Below are 18,202 nucleotides of genomic sequence, written 5' to 3'. Positions count from 1 at the left end.
CCAACCCTAGATGCTGAATGCCAAACAGGGAGGTAGATATATATATCTATATATATCTATATTAAGGCTGAAACGACGCGTCGACGTAGTCGACGTCATCGGTTACGTAAATACGTCGACGCCGTTTTTGTGCGTCGACGCGTCGCATATTTACGTCACACTACCGTCATGGCGGACCGCAAAGCAGACGATCAAAGTAGACGATCAAAGCAGACGATCAAAGCAGACGATGCGAGCGGTGCGAGCGAGGGGGGAAAAGCATGCCAAAAGTGGTCAAAAGTGTGGGAGTATTTCAATAAACGGCCTAATAATGTTGTTGTATGCACACTGTGTCGAGCGGAAATGGCCTATCATAGCAGCACAACGGCTATGAATGAACATTTGAAAAGAAAACCATCAACTAGTCAATCGTCCGCGCGAGCATACGTTGTCATCATTACACAAAAACATGACTGTGTCATTTGTATCTGCTAGGGGTGTAACGGTACGTGTTTTGTATTGAACCGTTTCGGTACGGGGCTTTCGGTTCGGCACGGGGGTGTACCGAACGAGTTTCTAAGCTAAAGCTAACTTTAGCTGCTAAAGTCTTAACAAGCTGCTTCGCTCCTCTGCGTCTGTCTCAGCACGCAGCATTGTCCCACCCACACAACCATCTGATTGGTACACACGCAGCATTATCAGCCAATCAGCAGTGTGTATTCAGAGCGCATGTAGTCAGCGCTTCAGCGTGGAGCAGATAGGTGTTTAGCAGGTGAGCATCAGGCAGCGGACTCTCCCCAAATGATAATAAACACCTCCCAGTCAACTACTAGTAACATCACTATGAGCCCGTTGACCTTCTAGAAATATAAACTGCAGCTCAGCTCACTCGCAGTCCTGGCTTGAGGTGAAGGCTAATTAGCTCTCAGTTCCAGCCACATCGACCCCTTCTGAGCGCCTATTTTCAGCTGCTGGGAATATTGTAAACAAGAAAAGAACCAAACATGTACACATGCTAACCTTTCTTCATTACAACTGTTAGTCACTCACTGGAATGAGTAGAATTGGTTATTGTGTACTGTGTTGGACTGGATGTTTATTTTTCACATTTTAAAAGCAATACTTAATGTTTACAGTGCTCCAGAATATTTAGATTGGCACTTTTTTGTATTGGATGTTTATCTTTATTTTTGCACATTTTAGCAAATAAGCAATACTTTCACTTTTGTTGAAATGTTTACAATGTTGTTACAGAATATTTCGTTTTGCACTTTTTTGTATTGGATGTTTATCTTTATTTTTGCACATTTTAAAGCAAAATAAGCAATACTTTTACTTTTGAAATGCTTATACTATTGCAGAATATTAAGATTTGCACTGGATGTTGACTTTTATATTTGCACATTAAAAAGCAAATAAGCTACTTTTAATTTTGTTAAATGTTAAAAGTTTTAAATGTTTACATTGTTACAGAATATTTAGTCATGTTGTTGTCAATGTTGACTGAGTGGCCATACTTCTTTTTTTTTGTAAATAAAAGCCATGCCTTTTGAAAAAACGGGCCTACATTTATTTTTTCATCTTCATTTTGAATAAAAAAAATAATCGGTAAAAGGAAAAATAATCTATAGATTAATCGAAAAAATAATCTATAGATTAACCGATTAATCGAAAAAATAATCTATAGATTAATCGATAGAAAAATAATCGTTAGCTGCAGCCTTAATCTATATATATATATATATACATACATATATATATATATATAGATATATATATAGATATATATATATACATATATATATCTACCTATATAGATATACATAATCTGCGTATATATACGTGTGTGTGTATATATATATATATATATTAGGGTTGCAACTAACGATTAATTTGATAATCGATTAATCTGTCGATTATTACTTCGATTAATCGATTAATGATCGGATAAAAGAGACAAACTACATTTCTATCCTTTCCAGTATTTTATTGGAAAAAAACAGCATACTGGCACCATACTTATTTTGATTATTGTTTCTCAGCTGTTTGTACATGTTGCAGTTTATAAATAAAGGTTTATTTAAAAAAAAATTAAAAAAAATAAAATAAAATTTAAAAAAAAAAAAAAAAAGCCTCTGCGCATGCGCACAGCATAGATCCAATGAATCGATGACTAAATTAATCGGCAACTATTTTTATAATCGATTTTAATCGATTAGTTGTTGCAGCCCTAATATATATATATATATATATATATAAATATATATATATATATATATATACACACATATATATGTATATATATATATATATATATATATATATATATATATATATATATATATATACATATATATATATATACATATACACATATATATAATCTGTGTATAAATATATATATATATATATATATATATATGTATATATATATATATATATATATATATATATATATATATATATATATATATGTATGTATGTGTATGTATGTATGTATGTATGTACAGTATGTATGTAATCTGTATATAAGCGGTACAAAATGGATGGATGGATATCTGTATATATATTGTGTGTATGATTGTGTATATATATATATGTGTGTGTGTGTGTGTGTGTGTGTACACTACTATATTCAGTATAAATGTATATAAGTGTATATATACATATATATAATATATGATTTTTAGTTTTATTCATATTTGTAATAACATTTTCACATTTTATATCTGGGGTTCGATATTTAACTGGATATTGATTTAATTTTGGATATTGATTTAATTTTGGTACAAAACACCCTCCATTGTTAAACGTTAAATTACAATTTAATAATCCCGCATTTTTCCTATGTTTATTTTCATTTGGATTTTAAGTTAATTTTGGCACAAAAAAAATCCTCCACGATCTTTTCAAATCATTTTGATAGGTCTTGAAATAACTAAACAGTTAACGAAATAAATAAAAAATATTAAAAAGGTTTCAATTTTCCACAATATCTCTTTATGTGCTATTGAATTAATGCACAATTTAAATACATTATTTTAATGTGTAAATAATTGCTTCATGTTTAGATTAATTTTGACATTTATTGACTCTTGTATTTATAAAATTTTGGCTAAAATACCCTCTCCAGCACCATGAAAAAAAATTCTGAAAATTATAGAAATGCCATCAAACATAAAAACAAAATTTTGATCGGGCATAAGACAACTAATTTGCTGATGGAAATTGTTATCAGGTCATTAATAAACAATTGAATAAATTATTTAGTATTTTAATTGAGCAATTCAGTGTTGGGACTTTTATATATTGTTTTGTCTTGGCAAAAAAGCCTCCATTGTATGCTAAATTAGAAGTCTTTGGAGTCTAGAATGACATTTGATACTCAATCTTTTCTGACGGCTTTATTTACCCGGACCGACACGGCTCCTTGTCCCTGGGGCTCCCCATATCATCCTCTGCCGGGACGAACGAGACCGTGCCTTCATAATAGTTGTGAGTCAGGAAAGTCTTTACTCCTGAAATGAAAACACAGAGCTTGAGAATCGCTGCCAATGTTGTCTTTGTTCTTTTGTCCAGAACAGATCATCTGGAGTAAATGTTTAAAAGAGTCTAATTGTGCTGTCGTTTTTCTGGTACCAGCTAAATGATAATAGCACTTAGTATGTCTGGAAGCAGCTCTGGACCACTTACTTATCAGCCCTTACCAGGATGCTACTCGGAATGCAAATGAAAGCCCAAACTTGCACTACGTATACAAACACTTTTTTAGTCTGCGCCAAGGCGTCCAAATACCAGGTGGAATCGTACCTGACAGGTTATATCTCGCAGGACCCAGCCATCGCTTCTGCTCGCTGTCAGACAGGATGTCGCCATAGAAACCATAGCCAAGCAGCGTCACGGAGTATCTGAGGAACGTGTCGCCGTGGTAGACGGAACACACGTCCATGGGCTGAGAGTCGCCTGGTAAAAACACATTATTCATTATTGCTGAAATGTCACATTTTTACAGTATGTGGTGCGGCTGATAGATGGGACTTTCACGACCGAATCATGTCTTTTGAAGGGCTATCTACCGATTTGCAGTTAGTTTTTGGTTTTTTTATTTGATGAACATGTGTATAGAGCGTGGCAATTTCCCAGACTGCATGACTGGGGACTGGACTAGAAAATTATAAAAAGTACCAATGATTGTCACACACACACTAGTTGTGGTGAAATTAACCTCTGCATTTGACCCATCCCCTTGTTCACCCCCTGGGAGGTGAGGGGAGCAGTGAGCAGCAGCGGTGGCCGCGCTCGGGAATCATTTTGGTGATTTAATCCCCAATTCCAACCCTTGATGCTGAGCGCCAAGCAGGGAGGTAATGGGTGCCATTTTTATAGTCCTTGGTATGACTCGGTCAGTGAAAGGAAACAAAGCAGGACTTGGATGTACTTTTCTGGTTCATTGATCAGATATGTAAAGTCGTTCAAGCGTGAACACAACAGGTGCACAAAAAAATGTAGTCAAACCCGAAACGGGATTCTTGTTCATCCCGATTCTAAATCCATTTGTACATTTCAAAAAATCGATTTAAGTTTGTATCATTAAGATTTTTTTATGAGAATAAATTTGAAAAAATGTTGCTTTTCGCACAGGGATGTCAAACGCACGGCCCGCAAACAGGTTCAATCCGGCCCGCGAGATGAGTTTGCTAAGTGTGAAATTGAGCTGGATTTTTAAATTACAGAAACTGCTGTTCTAAATGTGTCCACTGGATGTGGCAATAGTAATTCTGTGAGGCAAGCAAATGGTTTATACCAGGGGTGTCCAAACTTTTTCCAATGAGGGCCGCACACGGAAAAATTAAAGCATGCAGGGGCCATTTTGATATTTTTCATTTTCAAACCATAACCAAATATATAGATTTTTTTTTTTTTTAACGATTAGGGATCCTGGGGCCCGTAAAGTGTCTCAGTCATTAAAATGTTAAAAACAAGTCAAATTATTATTGCCTATTATTATATATGCCTTTTCTGTCAAAGACAACTTTGTTTTTTATAGTAAAACTGAAATATGCAGTATTTCCCCCACCGCCCAAAACATTCAGAAAGCAATGTTTGATGTGAAGTAATTGGAGCCCTGAAAAGATCAATAATGCATGACACCATTGATTTTATTTTCATTATTATTTTTGATTAATCACAGTGAAAAGATAAATAAAATCCCACTAAATATCTTTGGGATCCAAAAGGAACCCCACTCATAAAGTGATACATTTGTATTATTATTTGTTTTACTTTCAACACTTACGTTACGAGATCAACTTCAGATATATCTGTCGATTTTACGTTTGAACTATTATTTTGTTTGTTTTATGCTCTTTTGTCAAAGAAAACTTGGATGTTTTTATATGGCAACCACACAATATATGCAATATTTTTCCACATAAAACATTTTAATGTGAAATATTTGAAGTAATTGGAGCCTTGAAGATGTCAATAATTAATTCTTATTGATTTTTTTGTCTTTTTTACCTCATTCCACTTTTTTAATGTTTTTTTGATTTTTGCAATGGCATTCCTAGAATGTGTGGCGGGCCGCTAAACAATTAGCTGCGGGCCACAAATGGCCCCACTTTGGACACCCCTGGTTTATACCAAGCAAGAGGTCCACGGTAAAGCGGGGCTGTGCCTCCTCCCCCTCGACCCAATGCAAAAGAATCAGGAGTAAAATAACCAATTGGTAAAAATGCTGCATGAGACACTGCACCTTCATCTGTGAAAATGATTGTCTTCTATGCAAATGTAAAGAAAGTGAACAGTGGAAATGACAAATGAGGTATTTGACACATTGAAGCGTTCTTATTTATGCATCATGATGTTTCTTGTTCAAGCATAGAAGAGCTGTGACTTAAAGTATAACTGCTTTGTAAATACACCGAGATTAAGTCTAAGTTCGTTGTGTTCTTCATGCTGTTTTTTGCAGCTGTACCATTTTTTCTCTCTCAAAATGTTCAACTAACTTGAAGTGTTTTGTCAAGAGGATTATTTGGGATATGTACATTTTCATAATGCGCTTGTTCTATTTTGGGTCGAAGTAAAACAGAAAAAAATCTAAAGTTGTCGTAGTTGTATTTTTAAGTTATTATGCCGTGATTTTACCCGTCTGGCCCACGTGGGAATAGATTTTCTTCCATGCGGCCCCCAATCTAAAATGAGTTTGACACCCCAGTTTTAGACCATCTCCATGCAAGCAGAAGGAGATCTTCTAATTTATAACCTGATTTGAAAAAGTTTCAATATAATTATTACATGAATTAATACATTGCGAGAATCGGTTAGAATCAAAAATCAAGAATCGTGTTGAATCAATTATGAATAGGATGCAATTGTTAGGTGGCCCAAAAATTCACACCCCTGGTAAACACACACCAGGTACTGTAGGTTCCGTACATTTTTGTACTCAACAATTTTTAACATTACTTAATTTTTATTCTAGTTTTATTGATACTTTTTATATACATTTTATTCTTACTTATTGTTTGCAGGGATGTTCCCGTCAAGGATTATGGTCAATAACAGAATAACTCCCACAAATGGGTAGGGATGATGTTTGATAAGGAATTATCGAGTTCGAGTCTATTATCGAATCCTCTTATCGAACCGATTCCTTATCGATTCTCTTATCAAGTCCAGATAGGTTGTTGTATATGGGAAAAAAACACAATATTTGGTTTAACAAAAGCTCACTTTTATTATATAAGAAAAAAATAAAATCTAATAAATAAATAAATATTGACTGTTACCCCCCTAAAAAAATAAAATTAAATAAATAAATATTGACTGTTGTTACCCAAAGTATATTAAGTGGGATTTTTTCAGAAAAACAAATATATACAGTAACACAAAAACAACCTGTCTCTGTGATCACTATAGGTGTATAAATAATAATATAGTGTTAAATAAAATCAGTCCCTTGGGCACAAAACTGAAAATAATACAGCTCTAACTGTTTGTTATGATGCTTTGACATTTTTGCACTTTATTTCTTTATTGAAAGAAAATTCTATGAAGAGAAAAGTTGTTTGCAAATGTGGTTACAATGCTAAAAAATGAAAAGTTAAAGCTAAAAAAAGAAATACACTTTATTGAGTTAACATTTTTTCTTAATGGGGGAAAAATGTTATGAGCTAGAGAATATAACAACTACACTACCCAGCATGCAACGGGAGTTACGAGCATGCGCGGTAGCCCGAAAAGTGTTGCATGTTGCCACGCTGTGAAAGTAAACGTCAAGAACTCAGCCAACACGCCTCGTCTGCATTATTTATAATTACACAAACAACACATATACAGTGTGATTTTGTTTTGTTTACAAGGAAAGAAAAACAAAAGTTAAAAAAGGGAGATGTGTTGTATATATATGTACGTGCTGCGGTTGTTTTAAGAACGTTGCGACAGCTGCCGTAAAGGAGGTGCGTTGCTAGCCTGGTTGCTATGTTTCCGGTTGGTGGTAAAAGTGTTCGTCATGTGTTTTACCCTGCTAAAATCTCTCAATAAAGTTATTCATTGGATTATACCTTTTGTTTTGAACTTTATTACACCTTGGAGCGCTTTTTCCCGTCCATTGTTTTCCTGCTTTCGCTATCTGAGCCTAATGACTGAGCTACGAGACTGATTTCTTGTGATGTCACAAGGAGCATTTCTGGTTGGGACGGGATTCGTTCCGAGGGATTCGAATAAAGAACCAACTCTTTTCTTTACTATAGTGGTCTCGATAACGGGTACCGGTTCTCAAAAAGGGATTCGAGTCAGAGGACTCTGTTCTTTTCTTATCGAACAACCGAGAAAACCGGTTTCGAGTATCATCCCTACAAATGGGGCTCGAAAGGGCACGTCATGTTGCAATGCATTGTGGGGGCTGGGTAGCCATTGTAGCTGGACATAGTTTTTGTTTACATTGCTGTATTGTTGGACAACAACAAATACAACTATTTTGCCATGTTGTTTCAAAGTCAGTTTCATAGGACATGTACGTATAATCAACGTATCAATGTCCTGTGCCACACCCACCTATAATGATGTGCAAGGCGGACGTAACCGCGTCGTTGGTTCCCACCGTGGCAAAGCAGGTGCAATCAGTGGAGCCTGTTGATGACACACAAGAAACACATCGTCAGACATCGGGGGAAGCGTCTTTTGTCTTTGCATGCGCCACTCTTCATCAACGGCACAGCAGTGGAGATCGTAAGCAGCACCACGTTCCTGGGGGGTGCAGATAACTGACAATATGACGTGGTCCCTACACACCGGAGCTCTTGTAAAAAGAGCTCAGCAGCGCATGCACTTTTTGCGTTGGACGAAAAGAGCACAGCTCCCTCCCCACATTCTCACCACATTCTACAGAGGCACTATAGAGAGCCTGCTGACCAACAGCTAGGGTTGGGTATCGTTTGAATTCGAACGATTCCGATTCCGATTCTTTGTTTCGATTCCGATTCTTCTTGTACCATGCCAGGATCAATGTGTTTGACAGGTAGTCCCTGGAAGGTGGTATGTATTTTGGGTTGAGAGTTTTCACCATATCCCTGCAAACATAAACATGTAATGTTGCTGTTACTGTTTAGCCCAGTATCAATTAGCTTAGCTCTAACGTTATTGCTTAACTCAAGGGATGCAGTCTTTTGACTATGTGTGCAGTGACCTTTCTGTGGCACTCTTCCGTCTGTGGGCCCGACATCTTCCCCATTGCCACTACGGTGAACGGAGTACGCTGAGCACATCGCGGAGCCTGGCTAGCAGGTTGTAAATTGTCTATGAAAAAATACGGGGGCTAATTTGTTAGCTGCCTCAACGTTGGCGCAAAACTCATTATTTATTGCATATATATTGTTTTACTTACCGGATTCGGACTGCAGTGCAGTCACCGAGGTGCCAGGCTGGGCGTCGGAGGAGAAGGCAGAGGAGGACGGTCGGCGCAGCGCGTCGAAGACGGGACACGCATTTATTTGTACTCCATGGACTCGGAGGTGCTTCATCATGTTCGACGTGCACCCTCCTAAGCACGAAACGGTCCTGTCGCACGTGTTACATTTCGCCGATATTTCATTTTTTTTAGTAAAATAAAGCCACACTTTCGACCGCCGACACCCGCTATCCATGCTTGACTGACTCGCTCGGCTACATAGGCTCGGCTATGCTAACACTTCCGGCGGTGGGCGCTTCTTCGTTGGTGTTCAGCGGCTTCTTCTTCCGGTCGGCGGACTGGGTATCGAAACTAGGAATGGAAATTTAAACTTTTGAACGATTCCGGGAGAATCGGAAAGTTAGTTCCGGTTCCACTCGATACTCGATACCCAACCCTACCAACAGCATCTCTGTCTGGACTGGAGCCTGCAGTGCCTCAGACTGCAAGTCTCTCCAGAGAGTGGTGAGGACGGCGGAAAAGATCATCAGGACTCCTCTTCCTCCTATCCAGGCGATCGCAAAAAGCCTCTGCCTGACCAGGGCTCAGAAAATCTGTAGAGACTCCTCCCACCCCCACCAAGGACTGTTTTCACACCTGGGGCCGTACTTTTCAAGCTTCAAGCCATTTTACACTTAAGCCCTGAGAATTTGCGAAATTTAGTCCTACTCTCAAACTTAAGAATAAAAGCTTTTTATCAACGTTCTTAAGTCTAAGAATCACTCCTACTCTCCACGATATTTAAGAGACCTTCAGAGGTGTCTTAAGTGGTTAGGAGTTGCCAGCAGGGGATGGCACTGAGGCGAGAGAGACGTGCGCGAACATTCAGGGAGCGGAACGATGTTCTGGATTTGTTTGATGACGAGCAGCTGATCAAACGGTATCGTTTAGACAGAGCGGGTATTATTTTTGTCACAGATTTAATACTTTTCGATTCCATGTTGATTTCTGCATGTGTCTGCAGTGGGCTAGTATATATAGAGCCACCCACACCAGTTTCAAATTAGTTGCCTAATTAATGAATTGGAAAGAAAATGTTAGGACAGTAGCGTATGTGTGTGGCCGTGAGGTGAGTGACGTCAGTGAGTGTGTGGGCGATAGAAGAGAGGGAGCGGTAGCGTGAGTGCCGGCGGGGACTAGTTTGTTTTGTATTATTTTGTAGTTTATTGTCAAAATATACACTCCCATTGTCCACTTAAATATTTCCAAGATATTTCTTTATTCTTAGACAACGGATTCCCTTCCGTGATTGGTCATTTCTATGGACACAGAAATGACGTCACCTAAAATTCCGTTTACGGCACATAGTAATGTCGTAATTCAGCTCTGAGTGTGACACTTAAGATTCAGTCCTACACTTCGCTGAAAGTGTGAGTAAGACGCTTGATAACTAACTTTTAAGTGCAGCTTTCAGCGAAAAATTTATTTACTCTTAAGTCAACTCTTAGCAGACTTCTTAGGAGTAGTTCTAAGAAGCTTGATAAGTACGGCCCCTGGACTCTAGAAAGAGGTTCCGCAGCCTCCGTAGCAGAACCTCCAGGTTCTGTAACAGCTTCTTCCCTCAGGCCATAAGACTCTTGAACGCATCATAATAATCCCCTCAATTCCCCCCCAAAAATGGATTAACTCGCTGGAATATAAAGACAATATAACATACATCCATAAACGTGGATGGAAATGCAAAAGTGCAATAAATTGATCTGCACAGTAATCTATTTATTTATATCTGCACCTTATTGCTCTTTTATCCTGCACTACCACGAGCTAATGCAACGCAATTTCGTTCTTATCTGTACTGTAAAGTTCAAATTTGAATGACAGTAAAAAGGAAGTCTAAGTCTAAGACATTTAGAGTGGAAGTGCTGATGATGACACGTTTCAGTCACCCAGCAGTGTGCCGCTGTGGTCTCTCTCCAGCCCAAAGCCAGGAGGAGATAGTCCTCCTCTGTCAAATCGGACATTAAATATTTGATCAGGCGATCAGAAGGGCCTATCGCTCTTTCTTGAATTCAGACCTATCTTCCGCCCTTTTGATCATCCCCAAGTGTTGGAGTGAAGCCGGCGATAAAAGATGGCGCGAGAGGACAGGCGAATGGAACGCGGCACACTTTGCTCACACGAGTGTGACAGCCCATCAGCACTCCCGCTCATCTTGGTCATCACTTATCTTGGCCTTTGCGGCTTCATTATCACACTCAGACATTTTCCATTTGCCGCAGACGCCGTCGTCTCTTCTGGCCTGAAGGAGTCGCACGTGAAGCGACGTCGCCGCGCTTTGATGTCCTTCCACGCTCTTTAAAGGAGCACTTAGTGACTTCGAATGAGAACGCCTCACCTCTCAACCGGGTGCTAAATCGTCACATGTACCTCCACCAGCTTGATCCCACTTATGAAACTGGGAGTAATTGACCACCTGCTGTGTCGCCATAGAAACCCTCTTTCGTAACTCAGCAACGCATGCATTCACAGGTAGCTATTAATATTACAAAAAGAGTACAAAAAATGATAGAAAACAAAGAAGCAAGCAGGAGAGGGAAAAAGGAGTGTCCGCCTTCAATGAGTGCCAGTGAGTATGGGTACTACAACGGGCATCAGAGCTCTCAGTCGCACTGCCTCCAGTTAATGTTACCATTTTTCATGCCAACAAAGCAAGGATGCTCGATAGGAAACACTCAAACATACGGTAAGGCAGTGGTCACCAACCTTTTTGAAACCAAGAGCTACTTCTTGGGTACTGATTAATGCGAAGGGCTACCAGTTTGATACACACTTAAATAAATTGCCAGAAATAGCCAATTTGCTCAATTTACCTTTAACTTTATGTTATTATTAATAATTAATGATATTGACACTTAATTGAACGGTTTAAAAGAGGAGAAAACACAAAACAAATGACAATTAAATTTTGAAACATAGTTTATCTTCAATTTCGACTCTTTAAAATTCAAAATTCAACCGAAAAAAAGAAGAGAAAAACTAGCTCATTCGACTCTTTTTGAAAAAATTAAAAAAATAATTTATGGAACATCATTAGTAATTTTTCCTGATTAAGATTAATTTTAGAATTTTGATGACATATTTTAAATAGGTTAAAATCCAATCTGCACTTTGTTAGAATATATAACAAATTGGACCAAGCTATATTTCTAACAAAGACAAATCGTTATTTCTTCTAGATTTTCCAGAACAAAATTTTTTAAAAGAAATTCTAAAGACTTTGAAATAAGATTTAAATTTGATTCTACAGATTTTCTAGATTTGCCAGAATATTTTTTTTGCATTTTAATCATGATAAGTTTGAAGAAATATTTCACAAATATTCTTCGTCGAAAAAACAGAAGCTAAAATGAAGAATTAAATTAAAATGTATTTATTATTCTTTACAATAATAAAAAAAAAATTTACTTGAACATTGATTTAAATTGTCAGGAAATAAGAGGAAGGAATTTAAAAGGTAAAAAGGTATACGTGTTTAAAAATCCTAAAATCATTTTTAAGGTTGTATTTTTTTCTCTAAAATTGTCTTTCTGAAAGTTATAAGAAGCAAAGTAAAAAAAATAATGAATTTATTTAAACAAGTGAAGACCAAGTCTTTAAAATATTTTCTTGGATTTTCAAATTCTATTTCAGTTTTGTCTCTCTTAGAATTAAAAATGTCGAGCAAAGCGAGACCAGCTTGCTAGTAAATAAATACAATTTAAAAAATAGAGGCAGCTCACTGGTAAGTGCTGCTATTTGAGCTCTTTTTAGAACAGGCCAGCGGGCTACTCATCTGGTCCTTACGGGATACCTGGTGCCCGCGGGCACCGCGTTGGTGACCCCTGCGGTAAGGGTTAGCTGAATGCTAATTTACATGGGATTTGCTATGGACGTGCTACTTAAAAAAAGTTAAAGTACCAATGATTGTCACACACACACTAGGTGTGGCGAAATTATTCTCTGCATTTGACCCATCACCCTTGATCACCCCCTGGGAGGTGAGGGGAGCAGTGAGCAGCAGCGGTGGCCGCGCCCGGGAATAATTTTTGGGGATTTAACCCCCAATTCCAACCCTTGATGCTGAGTGCCAAGCAGGGAGGTAATGGGTCCCATTTTTATAGTCATTGGTATGACTCGGCCGGAGTTTGCACTCCCGACCTACCGATCTAAGGGGGACACTCTAACCACTAGGCCACTGGCCATTTTACATGGCGATTTCAACACCTCCAAATTTGGTAATGAGAGGTCGGTCAAACAGTTGGTGTGTAATAAGTACAGTACTTACAGTAGAAACCAGCGGTATACAAAGTGCGGCCCGCAGCTCGAGTTTTGTTGGCCCAACGAAATAAATAAAAACAAAAAAAACAGTAAAATGTATGAAAAAAAGAGCAAAAAGAATTAAAAGTATTAGGAAAAAACTGACATTTTGCTACCAATAACTAATAATCGTACGCTTTGCCACCTATAAAACAGAGCTAACACCAAGTTTTATTGTGAAATACGTATTGTCTGTCTGTCGCATTTTTTTTTTTTTTTTTTACCAAAATAAAAAAACATGTCATGCATGTTTAGACTTTTCAGTATGCGGCCCTTGGTGGAAACAGTTTGGATACCCTTGGTATAAACTTGTTTTTAAGGCACAACAAAAGACTAGATTCAGCTTAATGGCAAAGACTACTTCCTGACTCGGCAGCACACTGTAGCCCAGAGTCGAGTATATAGAGTGTATGGCCAACTGGGTTTTAAAGTTGGTAGCAAACATGGCGCCTTGTAGTCACGTGAGGGACAACACCATATTGAGTCAAATGTGAGAAGAAACATATGTGAACATGACGCCATACTTCCTGTATGTCTGTAGTCCTACCTGCAGGGATGATGCCAATGCGGAGGGAACACGGCACCAAATTGGCAGTGGGCTGGTTTGGGTCTACACCATGGTCCATTTGGGTCCTGGCGACCAGCCCGTGCAGAATCTCACTGAACGTCCCATCTCCACCCACGCATACCACGCTAGGACAACACACAGTAATGACAACATCATGTACTTTTTACATAATCACTCATTTGGTAGCAAGTTGTATCCTATTCTGTCATTTCTGAAATTGTTTCGCACAAATTCTGAAGTGAAATTAAATTATGATTTTTTTTTCAGATATCTTATGATTTTTTTTGGAGGGGTGAAATAAATGTAAAGTTAAAAAAGAACAAATATATGAAAATAGTAACACATTTTTTATAAAATGGGAATTTATTTATTGATTTTTGTTAACAATTGCAATACATACAGAATATATTTATGCATTTTTTTTTTTTAATCTATTTGGATGTATACACATTTTTATTGACTTTATAGGTATTACATTTTGTCACAAAAATATTCCATACTTTATGATTACAACATTAACTTGCAAAAAAAAAAAAAAAAATCATGGGTAAGTGATGAAAATGTATGTAAAAACAAGAATAAAGTATAAAATAAACAAACAAACAAAAATTAAATAGGAATGAATTTAATTAAATTTGCGTTACCATACGTATGGAATATATTTATGCATTTGTGTATTTCAGTACCTTTTTGATTTAGATTTGTATCTTTCATTGTGTAATATTTCTTATTTACTTTATATCTATTTAAGTTTGTCACAACATACTATATGATTAGAACTTAAGCTGCAATAGAAAGGATTTTAATAAAAACATAATTGCTGATAATCAATAGAAAGCTGAACAATTTTAATTGAATTTATTTAATAAAATATCATACACATTTTAATTTACTCAAAAACCTTTTAAGAAAAATATGGCAAAATATAACAAATATGTGACAAAAGAGGGTAATGTATTGCATCAATAAATACTCTAGAAACTTAAAATGTTTGCAGGATTTAAAAGCAAATGTTAAATTATGGCAAAATATAACATTTATGTAACAAAAAGGGTAATATCTTGCATAAATACTTCCGAAACTAAACAACATGTTTGCAGAATTTAAAAGCAAATATTAAACTGTGGCAAAATATGACATTTATGTGGCAAAAAAGGGTAATATCTTGCATAAATACTTCAGAAACTAAAAATGTTGGCAGAATTAAAAACCAAATGACAAAATATGGCAAAATATAACAAATATGTGGCAAAAAAGGGTAATATCTTGCATGAATAAATACTCTAGAAACTAAACAAAATGTTTTCAGAATTTAAAAACAAATGTTAAACCATGGCATAATATAACGTTTATGTGGCAAAAAAGGGTAATATCTTGCATAAATAAATACTCTAGAAACTAAACAAAATGTTTGCAGGATTAAAAAACAAATGATATATGGCAAAATATAACAAATATGTGGAAAAAAGTTAATATCTTGCATACATAAATACTATACAAACTAAAAATGTTTGCAGAATTAAAAAGCAGATGTTAAACTATGGCATGGTATAACATTTATGTGGCAAAAAATGGTAATATCTTGCATAAGTACTTCTGAAACTAAACAATGTTTGCAGAATTTAAAAGCAAATGTTAAACTATGGCATAATATAACATTTATGTGGCAAAAATTGTATTATCTTGCATGAATAAATACTCGAGAAACTACACAAAATGTTGGCAGAATTAAAAAACAAATGATGTATGGCAAAATATAACAAATATGTGGAAAAAAGTTAATATCTTGCATACATAAATACTATACAAACTAAAAATGTTTGCAGAATTAAAAAGCAGATGTTAAACTATGGCATGATATAACATTTATGTGGCAAAAAATGGTAATATCTTGCATAAGTACTTCTGAAACTAAACAATGTTTGCAGAATTTAAAAGCAAATGTTAAACTATGGCATAATATAACATTTATGTGGCAAAAATTGTATTATCTTGCATGAATAAATACTCAAGAAACTACACAAAATGTTGGCAGAATTAAAAAACAAATGATGTATGGCAAAATATAACAAATATGTGGAAAAAAGTTAATATCTTGCATACATAAATACTATACAAACTAAAAATGTTTGCAGAATTAAAAAGCAGATGTTAAACTATGGCATGATATAACATTTATGTGGCAAAAAATGGTAATATCTTGCATAAGTACTTCTGAAACTAAACAATGTTTGCAGAATTTAAAAGCAAATGTTAAACTATGGCATAATATAACATTTATGTGGCAAAAATTGTATTATCTTGCATGAATAAATACTCGACAAACTACACAAAATGTTGGCAGAATTAAAAAACAAATGATATATGGCAAAATATAACAAATATGTGGAAAAAAGTTAATATCTTGCATACATAAATACTATACAAACTAAAAATGTTTGCAGAATTAAAAAGCAGATGTTAAACTATGGCATGATATAACATTTATGTGGCAAAAAATGGTAATATCTTGCATAAGTACTTCTGAAACTAAACAATGTTTGCAGAATTTAAAAGCAAATGTTAAACTATGGCATAATATAACATTTATGTGGCAAAAATTGTATTATCTTGCATGAATAAATACTCGACAAACTACACAAAATGTTGGCAGAATTAAAAAACAAATGATATATGGCAAAATATAACAAATATGTGGAAAAAAGTTAATATCTTGCATACATAAATACTATACAAACTAAAAATGTTTGCAGAATTAAAAAGCAGATGTTAAACTATGGCATGATATAACATTTATGTGGCAAAAAATGGTAATATCTTGCATAAGTACTTCTGAAACTAAACAATGTTTGCAGAATTTAAAAGCAAATGTTAAACTATGGCATAATATAACATTTATGTGGCAAAAATTGTATTATCTTGCATGAATAAATACTCGAGAAACTACACAAAATGTTGGCAGAATTAAAAAACAAATGATATATGGTAAAATATAACAAATATGTGGAAAAAAGTTAATATCTTGCATACATAAATACTATACAAACTAAAAATGTTTGCAGAATTAAAAAGCAGATGTTAAACTATGGCATGATATAACATTTATGTGGCAAAAAATGGTAATATCTTGCATAAGTACTTCTGAAACTAAACAATGTTTGCAGAATTTAAAAGCAAATGTTAAACTATGGCATAATATAACATTTATGTGGCAAAAATTGTATTATCTTGCATGAATAAATACTCGACAAACTACACAAAATGTTGGCAGAATTAAAAAACAAATGATATATGGCAAAATATAACAAATATGTGGAAAAAAGTTAATATCTTGCATACATAAATACTATACAAACTAAAAATGTTTGCAGAATTAAAAAGCAGATGTTAAACTATGGCATGATATAACATTTATGTGGCAAAAAATGGTAATATCTTGCATAAGTACTTCTGAAACTAAACAATGTTTGCAGAATTTAAAAGCAAATGTTAAACTATGGCATAATATAACATTTATGTGGCAAAAATTGTATTATCTTGCATGAATAAATACTCGAGAAACTACACAAAATGTTGGCAGAATTAAAAAACAAATGATATGGCAAAATATAACAAATATGTGGAAAAAAGTTAATATCTTGCATACATAAATACTATACAAACTAAAAATGTTTGCAGAATTAAAAAGCAGATGTTAAACTATGGCATGATATAACATTTATGTGGCAAAAAATGGTAATATCTCGCATAAGTACTTCTGAAACTAAACAATGTTTGCAGAATTTAAAAGCAAATGTTAAACTATGGCATAATATAACATTTATGTGGCAAAAATTTTATTATCTCGCATGAATAAATACTCAAGAAACTACACAAAATGTTGGCAGAATTAAAAAACAAATGATATATGGCAAAATATAACAAATATGTGGAAAAAAGTTAATATCTTGCATACATAAATACTATACAAACTAAAAATGTTTGCAGAATTAAAAAGCAGATGTTAAACTATGGCATGATATAACATTTATGTGGCAAAAAATGGTAATATCTTGCATAAGTACTTCTGAAACTAAACAATGTTTGCAGAATTTAAAAGCAAATGTTAAACTATGGCATAATATAACATTTATGTGGCAAAAATGGTATTATCTTGCATGAATAAATACTCGAGAAACTACACAAAATGTTGGCAGAATTAAAAAACAAATGATATATGGCAAAATATAACGAATATGTGGAAAAAAGTTAATATCTTGCATACATAAATACTATACAAACTAAAAATGTTTGCAGAATTAAAAAGCAGATGTTAAACTATGGCATGATATAACATTTATGTGGCAAAAAATGGTAATATCTTGCATAAGTACTTCTGAAACTAAACAATGTTTGCAGAATTTAAAAGC

General features: G+C 35.1%; 1 protein-coding gene and 1 long non-coding RNA gene across 2 annotated transcripts in view; one reads left to right on the top strand and one right to left on the bottom strand.

Annotated features, from left to right (window-relative positions):
- The window catches only part of LOC133661416 (uncharacterized), a 115,838-nt gene extending 101,605 nt beyond the window's left edge, over positions 1-14,233 (top strand). The window contains exon 5 of the long non-coding RNA XR_009827939.1: positions 13,767-14,233. This is a non-coding gene — a long non-coding RNA (uncharacterized LOC133661416). The remainder of the gene's footprint in view (positions 1-13,766) is intronic.
- cerk (ceramide kinase) overlaps positions 1-18,202 on the bottom strand; it is a 92,594-nt gene that overhangs the window by 27,556 nt on the left and 46,836 nt on the right. Inside the window, exons 6-9 of the mRNA XM_062064591.1 lie at positions 13,773-13,918; positions 8,038-8,112; positions 3,790-3,942; positions 3,392-3,497 (exon numbers count right to left, since the gene is read on the bottom strand). Coding sequence (XP_061920575.1) covers positions 3,392-3,497; positions 3,790-3,942; positions 8,038-8,112; positions 13,773-13,918 — 480 coding nt within the window. The remainder of the gene's footprint in view (positions 1-3,391; positions 3,498-3,789; positions 3,943-8,037; positions 8,113-13,772; positions 13,919-18,202) is intronic.

This window comes from Entelurus aequoreus, linkage group LG12, assembly GCF_033978785.1.
Source record: "Entelurus aequoreus isolate RoL-2023_Sb linkage group LG12, RoL_Eaeq_v1.1, whole genome shotgun sequence".
Taxonomy (NCBI): domain Eukaryota; kingdom Metazoa; phylum Chordata; class Actinopteri; order Syngnathiformes; family Syngnathidae; genus Entelurus; species Entelurus aequoreus.
Note: the sequence above shows the minus strand (reverse complement) of the source record. Positions and strands in the feature narration are given on the sequence as shown.